The 14,133-nt window shown below is 61.6% G+C and overlaps 1 protein-coding gene across 1 annotated transcript; it reads right to left on the bottom strand.

Annotated features, from left to right (window-relative positions):
* Nucleotides 1–231: 231 nt before the first annotated feature.
* On the bottom strand, nt 232–11,616 carry NPR2 (natriuretic peptide receptor 2). Its single transcript, XM_058827498.1, has 22 exons — nt 10,822–11,616; nt 5,897–6,096; nt 5,699–5,812; nt 5,295–5,430; nt 5,109–5,203; nt 4,889–5,021; nt 4,711–4,795; nt 4,516–4,636; nt 3,980–4,054; nt 3,741–3,818; nt 3,499–3,603; nt 3,164–3,235; nt 2,929–3,088; nt 2,700–2,855; nt 2,452–2,620; nt 2,193–2,339; nt 1,898–2,021; nt 1,702–1,770; nt 1,439–1,613; nt 1,254–1,352; nt 1,064–1,155; nt 232–905 (listed from the first exon to the last, which is right to left on the bottom strand). The coding sequence occupies exons 1-22, from the start codon at nt 11,549–11,551 to the stop codon at nt 852–854; spliced, it is 3,189 nt and encodes a 1,062-aa protein (XP_058683481.1). The 5' UTR covers nt 11,552–11,616; the 3' UTR covers nt 232–851.
* Between the last annotated feature and the right edge of the window lie 2,517 nt (nt 11,617–14,133).

Raw genomic sequence — 14,133 nt, 5'->3', positions numbered from 1 at the left:
CCCAGCACCGCCCAAGCCCTCAGCAGCCACTGCTGTGACCGCCCAGCACCGGCTCCCCATGCCCACACCCTGCCCCTGTACCACAGACAGACCCTCGGGATACAATCTCTTGGGATCTTTCAGGCAGCTGTCGCCAGCCTAGGCTGAGTTCCATACTGGGGTCCCCCCCAGCCTCCCTCCCCACTTGGCATGCTGGGGCAGAGCAAAGTAGAGGCCACAGGACAGATGGATCTGGGGAAGTTTGTATTTCAACAAAATAGTTGCAGCGAGTCCTATATTTACACCTGGAGGAGGGATGGGTATTTACATGACCCGATGGGGTTATATACAGGGGAAGGGAACACTGGGGAGGGGGGGAGCTGCGGCATTGAAGCCTGACCTGGCCAAGGAGTCAGTCTTGGCAGGAATCCCCATTTCCCCCCACCCCAGGGAGGGGTTGACATGGGCACAACTTCTGCTGGGGACCAGGTACTGAAAAGAGACGGCAAAGTGCCCTGCGGGGCAGCCAGGCCCCGGAGAAGCTCAGAGCCAGCTGAGCCACAGGGGAGAGAGGACAGGGATGGCAAACCTTAGAGAGTGGGGGGGATAGAAGGTCCCTCGGGCCGGATCAGGGCTGGATCACCCCACTCCAGCAGAGGCTGTGGGGAAGGTGGGCTTTGCTGGTGCTGATGGAGGGGGGCAGACGGTGCTGTGGCCGCTGCCCCACCTTGCCCAGGCCCTGCTGAAGCAGGGGGGCTGCAGAGGCAGGTGGATGCAGTGATGAGGGGGGGGGGGTGCGCCGGTGCATCCTGGGGCATCGGAAAGCACTGGTGGCCAGGGGGCTCTGCCAACAGCCACTGGGCTCAAATGACTTAAGGGTCTTTCCTCTCGCCCAGCAGCCAGTATGTCCGCATCTTCCCCTTGCCCTGGAGGCAGAGGTGAGCAAGTTAGACCCTGTTCGCCCCTGCAGCTGCTTGTTGGGTGTCATCCCCAGCACAAGGGGTCCCAGGCCCAACCCACCTCCCCATCACATTACTCTGTGTTTGGAAGGCCTGGTACCCCACCAGCATCACTGTGCCCTCACCTTCATTTCTACATCACCACGCAGCTCCAGCTCAAAGCAGCCAAACTCATCCAGGACTTCTTTGGTGGCAGATGAGACATGGATCTTCAGGGCTGAATAGCACAGAGGGGAAAGAGAGATATGGCTGGATGCCACAGGAATAGGACACACCCCGTGGCTCTGGAGCTGAGCTGCCAGCCCCATGGCTTACCCTGGCCATTGGATTCCATGCGGGATGCGGTGTTCACTGTGTCCCCAAAGAGGCAGTATCGCGGCATCTTCAGACCCACCACTCCAGCGCACACGGGACCTGCAGGCACAGAGGCACTCGGGAATGTTGCAGGATGGGCGGGAGGGTGGGCAGGCACCCCCCAGCTGGCTGGCATGGGGACTCACCAGTGTGTACGCCGATGCGCAGGTGGAGCTGGTCGTTGGGACGGTGACGGATCTTGAAGGTTTTGACAGCCTCAAGGAGGGCCAGGGCCATGCGGACAATCTCACGGGCATGCAGCTTCCCATTGCGCACAGGCAGCCCAGAAACCACCATGTAGGCATCCCCAATGGTCTCCACCTGTGGGGGCAGGGGGGGCAGATACAATCTGGGCTCCTTGCTGCCTGCCTCACTTTAGGGAGCTGTGCTTGCTCACCACACCACTCACCTTGTAGACATCAAAATTGTCAATAATGGCATCAAAGCAAGTGTAGAGATCATTCAGCAGCATCACGACCTGGATGGAACAAGGGTGTGTGTGCATCTGGGAGTGCACATGTGCCCCAACCCCAGAGATGGCATTGCAAGGCTGTGAGACCTCCACCAGTCCCACAGAGGTGCTGCCCCCCAAGTCCTGCTCTCACCTGCATGGGAGTGCTCTCTGCTGAGAGGGCGGTGAAGCCCACGATGTCACTGAAGTAGATGGTGACACTGTCGAAAGCCTCAGCCCTCACTGTCTCTCCACGCTTCAGCTGCTCTGCCACAGAACTGGCAAGGACAGTGGTCAGCTCCACCCCAAACCCACTGTTCCCCCTGTAACCTTTGCCCCACACCAGCATGGAAAGCTGGCAAGGAACCCCATGCTTGCACAGCAGCAGGTGCATGCTGAACCTCTACCAACCCTCAGACCCACACACCCCCACTATGTCCCCCTCTCACTGGGGCAGAATCTGGTAGAGGAGGTTCTCTGCCTTGCGTTTCTCCTCCAGGTAGGCCTGTGTCCTCTCTTCCACCAGCTTCTCCAGGTTGTTGGCATACTGCTCCATGCGCGACAGCAGGTTGTCCAGGATACTGGTGCTTCCCTCCCTGCCGGGGTGCAGTCAGTTGGCACTGCAGGAAGAGGTGCTCCCCAGCCACCACCCCCATGGCTGTCCCCACTCCCACCCAGGGCCACCGTCCCCGCACGCCAACCACCCACTTGTTGAATCTACGAATGAAGATCTTGATCTGACTGAAGTCAGGGCGCTCGGCCGGCTCCTGCGCCCAGCAGCGTTCCATCAGCACTGCCAGCTCCTCGCTGTGCACCCCGATGTCGATGGAGGGGCGGAAGAAGGGCTTCTGGCTGTTACGCACCTTCTGCACGATCTCTGCCAGGGTGTGGTCAACAGTGAGCACCAGACCCCCACAGTGGGGCAGGACCTCCACACATGTGCACTCCATCCTCACCTTTAGGGCTCAGGTCCATGCCCTCGACATAGAAAGGGCCGTTGCGCAAAGCGACCTCCTGTACGATGATGCCAAAGCTGTAGACATCAGCTTTCTGCATGCCTGGGGTGGGCAGGTGCCCCTTCTGCAGCAGCTCTGGGGCTGTCCACAGCTTCTCTGGTGGGACAAAGCAATGGTGCAGTGAGACACAGCCACCCCATCCCCCTGGTCCTCCCAGGTAGGCACTCACTGGCATAGAGTGCATGCGTGTCCTCGTTGTCGCTGGGTGAGCGGAAGCTGGCCAGGCCATAGTCGGTGATCTTCAGCACAAAGCGGCTGTCCACCACGCAGTTGGATGACTTGAGGCTGCCGTGATGGCCAATGATGCTGTTGTGCAGGAAGGCCATTCCCTGGGACAGATGGACACAGTGAAGGTCGTATCTCTCAGGCACCACCCCCATCCCCTCACACCCTCAGCTGGGTACCTTGACAATGTCATTGATGAGGGAGTAGCGAAACATCCAGTCCAGGTTGATGCTCTCGTTCTCCAGGACATCCTGGGGTAGCACATTGAGTGGACGCCACCAAGCACCCAGGCCATGGTGACGGCAGCCTCACCAAGCGCCCAGCTGGAGGGATCTGCAGCACCCACCCCTACCCCTCCACTGTCCTCTGACACCTGCTTGGACAGCTCAGCTGTGAGCCTTACAGCGAGGGCTCAGGTAGCCACCAGCATCCACAGCCCTGTCCACAACGCCCAGCCCAGCTGCGTCACCAGGAATGTCTAAGTGTCACCCGCAGTGTCCCCAAGCCCCGCTACCTGCAAGCTGCCCCGTGGGCAGTACTCGGTGATGATGCAGATGTTGGGGGGGTCGATGCACGCCCCGATGAAGCGTGTCAGGTGGTTGAACTGGATGTCTCGCATCTGCAGTAGAAGTGGACCCAAGACAGTTTTGAGGTCAAAGGGCATGAGCTGCTGCTCCTGCTACTCTCCCACATACACAGGACCAATCCCTGCACCCCCACACAGGTCGCCCACCCTGGTGCAGACCCCAAACCTACATGCTTTAACTCGAAGAGCACCTGCCGCGTCAGCTCAATGCGCTTCTTGTTGATGTGCTTAATGGCCACAACGTTACCCTGGGGTGTTTGGGAAGGGGAAAAGGTCAATGTCCACTGGAGGAATTTGCAAAGGGGAGGAGAGTGCCAACATCCTGCAGGATGGAGTACAACCAAGGGGGAGCACAACAGAGCTGGGGCATTTCAGGGGGAGGGCTCAGCTCCCTGCCTGCTGCACTGACCTTGAAGTGGCCGGTGTTGGCAAAGATCTGGTACTTTCCATGGGTGGTCATCAAGGAGCCATAGCTAGAGCCACGCTGTGGGAAGGAGGGCATTAGGGAGATGGCTCACACCAATGGACCAGGGCAGGGACATCCAAGGTGTGCAGGATGGCTCTAAGGGTCAGGACAAGCTCTGCATGCCCTGTAGGAAAGGTGAAGACTCTGGGATGAGGCATGGTGCACTGCATGGATAGCACATGGATAAAGTATGTCTGTATAGGGGGTGGAAGGCAACATAGGGGCTTGATGAAGTGCTGTGCTACACAGTGGATGGATCTGTAGTGGCTCTGCAGGGGATGGAAAGTCATGCCAGGGATGGATGGAATAAGTCTCTATAGGGAATGGAGATCTATGTAAGGATGAAGAGCTATGTTGAGGAGAGACACAGTGGGGCTGTGGCTCTGTAGGAAACAGGGCCATGTAAGGGATCAACAGGGAGGGGTGTCATGTAGGGAGGGAGGGCAGCACAGGGGTGCCTCAGGGATGGCTCCTCTCACCAGTGACAAGGTGAGCCGGCTGCCTGCTGCCTTGTGGTACCGTTCGGGACTTCCAAACTGCAGCTCATCCCAGCGGATCCTCCAGAGCATGCTGGCAAGCTCCTTCTCCAGCATCAGCTTCCTGAAGGACACACAGGAGTCAGGGCCCCATCACCCCTGCCCTGCCTGCCCACCCATCAAACAGTCCTGGCTGACCTGAAGATGAGGAAGCTGGAGATGCCAAACATGACAAAGGTGAGGCCAGTGCCCAAAGCCACGATGGCCAGCATAGACAGGGGGGCTGCAGGCAAGAGAGGATATGACAGCCAGACTGACATGCAGCCATATGGAAGCTTGCTGGCGTCCAAGGGATGTGGGGATTCAGGACACCCACTTTTATCGCAGGAGGGGTCATCCACATCAAAGACACAGGGAGGGTTGTCCAAGGGGGGAGCCCCCTTCACCCAGGGGATGGGTCGTCCCAGCCAGTGGATTTGCTTCTCCACACCTGAGTAGTGTCCCACCACCTAAGGCAGAGAGAGATGAGGCCACCCCCAGACCCCACCATCCCACCCCCCAACCCTGGTCAGGGGGAACCGGGTGCTGGTCTCCACCTCATACTGCCCGGTCTTGGGGTCGCTCATGGCCCATAGGTTGAAGTCAGTGTCCCGGTCATTGTTGCTGTCCATACTCACAAGCCCTGTCACACCTGTGGGAAAATTAAAATGCAGGCAGGACAGGGACTGAATTCCACTGGCCCCACAGCACCCAAAACCCAGCTGCCCCCATCCCAGTGTTACCCTGGAACTTGCGGTCCCGCATCTTCTCGATGATGTGGGTGGCATTTTTCTTAGAGCCGCCCTCGCGCAGAGTCTCATTCAGCACCATGGCGTACAGCAGCATCCCATCATAGAAACACCCCGCCACCAGGTTCATCTGCCAGGGGAAATCTGAGCACACCCACATCCACACACACAGGAGCATCCCAGAACCTTCACACCAGGACCACGCACCCACCCACGGCCCTATAACCACTCTGGGGCCAACATGCACTCTGCAGGGATGGCAGTGCCTGTGGCTGTTTCCACCAGGGATGACCCCTCTGGCACTGCCTGTGGCTGTCCCACCCTCTGCATCTTGGTGAGGTGCCTCAGACCCATGTGAAGGGACCCCACCACCCCGGCATGCAGGGGGACTCACTCACCAAGGAGTAGTTGAGCTGCACCCCAAATTTCTGCTTAGCTCGCAGGATGAGCTGCGTTTGGAAATGCTGGTACTCAGGGTTTTGGGGCTCATAGTAGGTGATCACCAGCACCATCTGCAACCAAGCAGAGCACCCTGGTTCACACACTGGGGCCAGGCTGGGGAGGTTTCTGCTCTCAGACAGGTGGGCGCAGCTCACCTGGAAAGCCTCACGCAGCCCTGAGTCCTGGCCTGGGCTCTCCTGCCAGGGCTTGAAGGGGTCACGGGCAGAGTCGCCCCGCAGGCTCTCCCCAAAGACGTCCAGGTAGAAGAAGACGTAGTCACCATTGGTGAGGTTCTCCTGTTGTGCCAGCTGCATGATCTGCCGCAGCATCTCTGGTGGCCCGCAGAGATACACCACTGCAGAGAGAGGCGGCAGCTTCAGTGGGGTAGGGACACCGCACTGCACACAGCCAGCAATGGGGCAGGTGGGGCAGAGCCACCCCGGGAGCACTCGGTGGCTGCGGGGGGATGGAGCAGGCAGATGGGGCAGTGTTTGGCTCACCGCCTCCTGCAACCCATGGCTAGACCCATGGCCAGACCCACAGCCCTTGCTGGCACAGACCCACTCTTGTCCGATCAACCACCTTGGACTAAGGGGGGAGAGCACAAGGAAAAACTTGCTTGAAATCATGAGGTGGATGTCCCAGGCACAGACCCCACACACCCTGATTCAGCAAAAGCCAGCCAGAGGATGTCTCCCCCCTGCATCAGCTTCCCGGCTGCTCCATGCCAGTCCTAGCCACGGAAGCAGGGGGGCTGGGAGAAGCGGTGCAGCCGTGCGCCGGAGGCCCCTGGGGAACCCGGGCTGTGGAATGGGACAAACCCATGTTTGGGTTCGTGGCCGGCTGTCCGTGCGGCTGGAATGCGCAGGTTCCCAGATTCCAGCACCTTCGGCGGCCGCTAATTGGAAACAGAGCATTTCGCCGGTGTGACCCACACGGCAAGGGGGTGCCCGGGCCCCGTCGGGCTGTCCCACCTGCCCCCACCCTCTGCTGGGGGCTCGGCCAGCCCCCATGGGATGCCCACCCAAGTGCTGTGTGGGGCCGGCACCCGGCTGGCACAGGGCATCACAGGCTGTGGGGACGGGCGCCTAAAAGTGTCTGAACCCCCCCGAGCAGGGGCCCTCCGTGCCCTTGCTGAAGATCCTGACACTGCCTCCTCCCTCCCCCCGGAAAACCAGGGCCCCCGCTCCAGCCAGTCTGGCTGGGAACCCGGGATTGAGCAACGAAGGAGGCGGCGGCAGCGGGTGCTGGAGGAATGTCACGCTCGGGCGCTGGCCCCGACACACAGCTCTTGTGCATGGGGCCCAGAGCCCCGGCCGGACCCGGGGAGTGGCAGGGGGCTGGGGACAGCCGGGAAGCGCCGCGCCCCGGGAAGGGGTCTCTGCTGCTGGAAGGCACCCAGCCACGTATGGCCCCAACCATGTGGGCAGCAGGGCTGGCAGGGTGACCCACCGCGGCAGTGAGGAAGCCCACAGGTGGGAGAAACCCAGCACAGCTACCTTGGGCACAGGGAATCCACAGCAATGTGGGAAGCTTCTCCTGGGCACGGGGGAGAGGGAAATCGCAGCACCGTGGGCTGTGTGTGAGCAAAATCCTCTTTCAGGGTTTGAAATGGTTCCTTCTGAATGCTGCAATACTTCAAATAAACACTCTTGGCTTCCCCACTTTGCTTGTGCTGCATCAAGTAACGTCCCCAAATTTCTCATCCAGGATGGCCAGTTCAGCATCTCCCCAACAAGCAGAGCCTGCAGGTTCCCCCCAGGGACATAGACAGGACTCTCCCCATCCCACTGCAGGCTCCAAGAAAAGGGAGCCAGAGGGGCTGGGGAGCCACAACAGCTGGTGGCAGATGGTGGGACACTGCAGGCAGCCAGCCCCTGCGGCGGCAGCAAAAGCCTGCCTGGTCAAAGGCCACCAAGCAAGGGGATGGATGGCGCCTAGGCGGCTCTCTAGGGATAGGTTGCATGAGCTGTGCAGAAGGAAGGGTCAATGCTTGGGGCTCTCCCTGAGGCAGACAGCTGCCTCCAGCTGGCAGCTTCCTGCATGGCCAGCAGCACCTCAGGGGACACACGCATGCCCCAGGGGCCGGCAAATGGCCGAGGGCAGCCTCAGCATCACCCAGGACAAAGGGAATTAAGTTCTGCAAGGCTGGAGTGCATCCAGTATCCTGACATTTATTTAGGGGGTGTCTCTGGTATAGGTGGCACAGTGCCAGGTCCCAGGAAAGGGGCAGGACCACGAGCATGCAGATGAGGTGGCAGAACACTGCTTGACCCCTGCATGATGGAAGATAACCCTGAAATGAGGGCAAATCCTGGGTTCAGGCAGAAAATCCCAGTTTCAAGCAGTCTGACTAGCACAGGGCACGGCAGCCCAGAGGCTGTCACCCTGGCCCAGGGAGAGTGCAGGGGTGAGGAGCAAATGCACTCCCCTCCAGCAGCACCACCCAGCCATCTCCCCAGGCAGGACACCTGGGCTTTTTGCAGGCAGATGCTCTGGTAATTCCCTCAACCACAGCTCTAATTATATCAGTGCTTTTGCAAATGGCAGGAGAGACGTGGGCCCCTGCACGTCGCCCAAGCACCCATGAGAGGGGCAATCTCACCCCCCTCCTCGTGCCTGTTCATTAGACCTGTGAATGTCAAGAACCAGCAGCCCTGGGGATGCACAGAGGGGCAGGGAAGTGGCTTCCTCTAGGAAATGTTTACCACAACTTGGAAGAAGGAAGGTGATGCCAAGAGGGATGATGTGTGGTGTTATTGCAGGCCATGGACATGGGTGCAGCTGAACACCCTGCTTCCATCTCCACGCCATTCCATACAGGGGTCCCAACCCCTGGGACAACCTTGCAGGTCCCCAATCCCTGCCCCACACACCTGGGCTAGGAAAGGACCTGTGAACAGCTCTGCAGCCCTGAGCACCCACCTCTGTAGGGCCAAGCACTCAGCCCCACTCAGCCCCACACCCTGGTGCCATCTCTGAGCTGTGGCCAGAGGGCCCCAGACCCTGCTTGCGGCAGGGGGAATGGAACTAAATGATCTTTAAGGTCCTCTCCAACCCAAGTCTTTCCATGGTTCTGTGATGCTATGACCGGAGCTTAGAAAGCCCTCAGGTCTCTGCCCATGCCTGGCCTTCCCCCCCAGCAGCCACGACCTCCCTGCCTGCACCAGGAGGGATTGATTCCCATTGGGGTGATTTACAGCACCAAGATGGAAACATTGACAGGAATCACTGATTATATCCCTTCTCCCTGCAGAGTCCTTTGACCTCATCCCATAAGATGCTCCAAATCCCATGGCTGGTGATGGCACATGCAAGAGCTCCCATCCCAGTGAGGCAGCCATGGCCTCAGCCTCACTAGCCTCAGTCCTGACCCAGTACAGCACCCCAGAGTACCTCCCCCCTGCAGCCTGGTCCTGCCCAGCCTTGGACACAAGTCCTGCTGGCCCATCTGGCTCTGCTTACCCTGCCTAGATGTCCTTCCTAATGACACAGCATCTCAGAATCCATTAAGAAGCATTGCAGAGTGGCTGACTCCAGGATTGATACACCCTGCTCATCAATAATGAAAGAGCATCAGGCTGCCCTTGCTCTCCAGCTGCCTCTGTAAGCCCCTCCATTTCCTCCCGCTCCCAATATAGCTGCTCTCCTGGGGCACTCACAAGGCACCAAATTGATTTATCCCTCCATCAGCAGGGTGGGGCTATCACAGCCCCACATCCTGGGGGTGCAGCAGGGACAGGCACAGCCCAGGGTGCCCCGGTGCCAGTCTGAGGGGCTCTGCCTGACCACAGCACGGCCACCTAGGTATGTTGGCACTACATTCTCTAGGTATGTAACCACAGCCGACGCTGTCCTTCAAAGAGCCACATCCATTCCATCACCTTCAGCCTCCAAGGACATGCCTGGGTCACCCTGATCCTGCTAACACAGAGGGTGGGGTGGTCCCACAGAGTGCCCTTCACAGCATGTGTCCCACCAAGCTGGGGGTCTGCCCCAGCTCTTGCTGGCAAAGGCTGACCAGACTGGGGGCCTGGAGGGAGATCCTGTGCCCCCTCCTCCTGCTGCATCCTGGACCCTCTGTTGGCACAGAGATTGGCCCAGGGAGGGGCTCAGGTCCTGTCTTGTCCCCTGTCAACTCACTTCCTATGCAGGTCCTGCTCCTCCTCCAGCCCCACTGTGACAAAATGTGCTCAATCCTCACTGCACCCCACACGGAGCCCCTTTTGCCCACCCCTGCCTGTGCCCCACACAGGTCCAACTGTGCCTCCAGCCCCTCCTTGTGTTCCACAGGGGTCCCATTCTTCCTCTGGCTTCTTGCCATGCCCTACCACAGGTGTCACACTGCCCACTCCCTGCTGCAACCCACGAGTCCCACCAGATCCTTGGTCCCTTGCCGGGCCTCACACGAGCGCCATTTTGCTCTCAACCCCTCACAAGTCCCGCTGTGTCCGCAGACCCTCATGGTGCCCCACAAAGGTGCCACTGTCTCCTTGAGCTGCTGCTGCACCCCACATGATCACACTGCGTTCCCATCCCCTTGCTGTGCCACACATGTATCTCACTGCCCTCTCCGACACTTGCTGTGCCCTGTGTGGATCTCCATTGTGCCCTAGCCCCAAACAAGTCCCACTGCCATCCCTGGTCCTTTTTTTGTCACACATACATCCCACCGTGTTCCCAGTCCTTTGCTGTGTCCTGCAGCGGTCCCGCTGCATCCCCATCCCCTCTCTGTGCCCCAGATGGTCCTGCTGCTCCCTTAACCCCTTGCTGTACCCAACATGTTATCCACAGTACCCCAGCATCCTTGCTGCACCCCATCCTTCCCCCTACTGTGCCCCAGACGGGTCCAATGCCCCCCACACGGATCCCATCGCACCCTCAGCCCCTCGCTGTGCCCCTCTGAGGATTTTGCCTCCCACCCTCAGAGCCCTACGCAGATCTCCCGAGGGGAGCCCCCTCCGCTCTCCCTTCCTCCTCCCACTCCCACACCGCCGCCCCCGCTCCCCGGGCGCTCAGCCCGATCCCTCCCGTGGTCATCGTGTCCCCCCCGCAGCCCACGCCGCGCCACCCCACGCACCGCGCCCGTTGGCTTTGATGAAGTGCACGGCGGTGTCGGGGCCGCCCTCCTCGGGGGAGTAGATGTGCACGGTGACGGTGAGGTTGTTGCCATCCTGCAGCTCCTGGTAGACACCCTCGACGGTGAAGTAGTAGGGTCGGTCGTCGGTCTTGCGGTCCACGTAGAGGAGCACGGCGCGGGCGCTCCAGTTGAAGTGTGCGTGGAGGTGGGAGACGAAGGCGCCCAGTTTGGGTGCCGAGGGCCCGGTGCGCACCGTCGTGCTGTAGTGCTCCCGTTTGCGGCTGAAACCCGCGGCCACCGCCCCGCCGGTGATGAGGGGCAGCCGCCAGTGAGAGGCGAAGCGCCCCACGGACGCGGCGGGGTACACGCAGCCCGGCCCGAACAGCACGTCGGGGTCGTGGTAGAGCTTCAGGTCCACGGCGTTGAGCGGTGCCACGTACTCGGAGCAGGCGCCCTCCAGCTCCGAGCTCATGAACTCGACGCGCACCGAGAAGGGCCGCGGCAGCAGCGGCGGCTCGCCCCGCTCCAGCGCTTCCAGCGCCAGGCTGAGCGCCGGACCCACGCGCGGCCAAGCCCACGCGTAGCTCACGTTGCGCTCGGGCAGCACCACCGCCACCGTCAAGTTGGCGGGCGCCCCGTCGGAGGTCGCCGCCCGCCGCCCCGCGCCCGTCGGTACCGGCGGCAGCAGCAGCAGCAGCGCCAGCAGCGGCAGCGGCAGCGGCGGAGCCATGGGCCGCGCTGGCTCCTCCGCCCCGGCCGCCGCCCGCCGCTCCGGCGCCCCCGCCGCGCCCCCGCCCCGCCGACCGCCACCGACCGCCCTCCCCCGGGGGGGCGGCGCCGCCGGTCCCCGCCCGGCCGGACGGGCACGGGGATGGGCGGCACCGCGGCGGGGCGGGGGGAGGTGTCCCCGGAGAGGGGGGGCAGGGGTGGGGCTAGCGGGGAGGGGGGCGCTGGTTGGGGTGGTGGGGGGATGGCGGGGTGTTCGGCGTCTCTGGCTTCCAGGTTGTCGATCCCTAGTTGGGATCCCCAGCGGGGCTTTAGAGAGGGCGGTCCCCAGGCCCGGCGGCTCCTAGTAGGCAGGGGCTGAGGAGGGGGTTGCCTGTGTTTTAGGGTGTCCGGGAGGGGAGGTGGGGAGGGGCATCCGCGTTCGGGGTGTCCCCAGTGGGTGGGAGACGGAGGGAGGTGTACTTTTGTTCTGGTGAAGTGCAGTCAGCGGGGATCGGAGAAGAGGGCATCGGTTTGGGACAGGGGACTGGGGTGCTCGACTTCTGGGTGGAGGGGTTGGGGGCGGGCTCGGGGGCCCCATCGGGGGATTAAGGAAGGAAAGTCCCCAGAGCCGGCCGCTCCCAGTGGACAGGGATTGAGGAAGGGGGTGCGTGGGATCTAGGGTCCTTAAGGGGAATCGGGGAGGGAGCATTAGGGTTTGGAGTGCCCTCACTGGGTGGGGGATTGAGGAAGAGGTACCTGTGTTTGGGGAGATGCAGTCAGAGAGCATCCAGGTTCAAGGGTACCACAAGGACTAGGGCCTGTGCAGGGGATGTCTCATGCTGGGGGTCCCCAGGGTTTGGGGAAGTCAGTGGGGTGCAGGGGATGTGCATGATGGGGCAAAGGGGAACCCGGGGAGGGGTGCGAGGATGTGAATGGATACACGGCTGTGGGGTACAGCCAGCTGGAAGGGGAGGGAATATCCTGGGTGTGAGTGTCCTCACAAGGGATTTTGGGAGGCCTTAAGTTGTGGGATAAAGGAGGAATCAGGCTCTGAGGAGGAGTTGCCTGGGATCTGGCTGCCTCCGTTGAGGCCAGTGCTTTGTCCGTGGGTATCTCCCCTGGGGGAAGGTGAGCAGGTTGGAGATATCCTCGGGGATTTGGGATGCAGGGAGGCATCTGGGGAGTTGGACCACGAGAACTGGGATGCCCTGCGGAACCAGACGTCCCTGAGACCCAGTGTGTCTCCCCAGTAATGGAGGGTGCACTGGGACCCGTGCCACAGGGATCTGGCTGACACAAATCCTGACGGGACAGGGAGACCTGAGGGGAGGGGATGGCAGGGGGCTGGATGCAACGGGAATATCACCACTGCAGCTTTTGGGGCTTCAGCCCCTCTGCTATGGGACGCAGGCCTGTGGGGTGCTGGGGTAGGAGGGTGGACGCCTACGAGTGAAGCACAGGGGAGCCCTCAGGGCGCAAGGTCTGGCTTTGGGGCAACGAGCCTTGCACAAGCCCCCATGGCGCCGTGGGGCTGGGATAACCCGAGCCGAGCGGGGCTGCCGGTCCTCCCGGGGATTTGGGAAGCACATAAGGGGATGTCATGGGCTGCCATGGCGGGCCGCCCAGCCAGGGGATACACAGAGGTGCCGTGTGTTTGTTTGCAGGGCGCTTGGGTGGGGCAAGGGGGGCTCAGCGGGGGCAGCATGCCTGCGGTGCATTCCTGGCATTCCCAGCCTGCTGCCTGCTCCCATCGTGCGGGGGTGGGGGGCGATAGAGATTGGAGGGGGGTAGTAGGGGTGGTGCCAGCCCCTGCCCCACGGCTCAGAGCTGTCTGGGGCGGGATGCTTGCGTCGGGGAGACCAGGAGAAGTGCACTGGCTGCACGGCGGCCCCGCAGGTCTTGCCACTGGCCCTTCGAGGTCCTCTGAGGTTCAGATGCGTGAGGGATGCTGCGCTAAGCGGCGGGCAGGGTGTCGCTGTCCCCTCCCGGCATTCTGGGGCAGGCCACCAGAGCAGAGCAGAACCGCGGGCGTAGCACCGCAGGTGGTTTCGGCACAGGTCCTTCCACGTCTGGGGTTGCCGGGAGTCCCTGTCACTGTCCCTCCATTCCCAGTGCAGGTGTCCCCACCACGAGCGATGCGTGCCTCCCGTCGCAGGGTCACGGAGCTCGGCTCACCCGGCCCGGCACAAGCCGGGAGGAAGGGATTGCATTGCCCGCTATAAATATCTCGGTCCAATGTGGTGCGGAGCTGGCAGCGGTGCCTGAGCCGAAGGACGGTGAAATCCAACCGACAGTGATTACATCCAGAAAGGAGAAGCTGGAAAGATCTGGAAGAGCTTTCCCACGGAGTGCGGGACATGGTGGGGTGGCGATGGTCCCACTGGAGACCACAGTGTCAGCGAAATCACCCCTGCTCACGGGGCACAGACGGTGGCACACCTCGTACCCCGCAGGTGCCCCCAGCCCTGCCCTGTGGCTCCTGTCCTGGGCCCCCGGTGGCACAATCCGGGGGCAAAGGGGACACAGAGGGGCTGGAACAGACTGAGCGGGAAAAGCCTCCGCCGCGACCTCTCCGGGAGGTGGTGCTGCTCCCGCAGGATCTGC

The sequence above is a fragment of the Poecile atricapillus genome, chromosome Z (assembly GCF_030490865.1).
Source record: "Poecile atricapillus isolate bPoeAtr1 chromosome Z, bPoeAtr1.hap1, whole genome shotgun sequence".
Taxonomy (NCBI): Eukaryota; Metazoa; Chordata; class Aves; order Passeriformes; family Paridae; genus Poecile; species Poecile atricapillus.
This window is presented reverse-complemented; position numbering and strand designations above follow the sequence as displayed.

What these genes read in the sequence shown, in the direction of transcription:
- NPR2 (XM_058827498.1), bottom strand. Translation starts at nt 11,551, where the DNA reads ATGGCTCCGCCGCTGCCGCTGCCGCTGCTGGCGCTGCTGCTGCTGCTG. An exon ending in TGCAGCTCAACTACTCCTTG is followed by an intron (nt 5,431 to 5,698) that starts GTGAGTGAGTCC and finishes TTCCCCTGGCAG; the next exon opens with ATGAACCTGGTGGCGGGGTG. An exon ending in GCGCATCGGCGTACACACTG is followed by an intron (nt 1,353 to 1,438) that starts GTGAGTCCCCAT and finishes CTGTGCCTGCAG; the next exon opens with GTCCCGTGTGCGCTGGAGTG.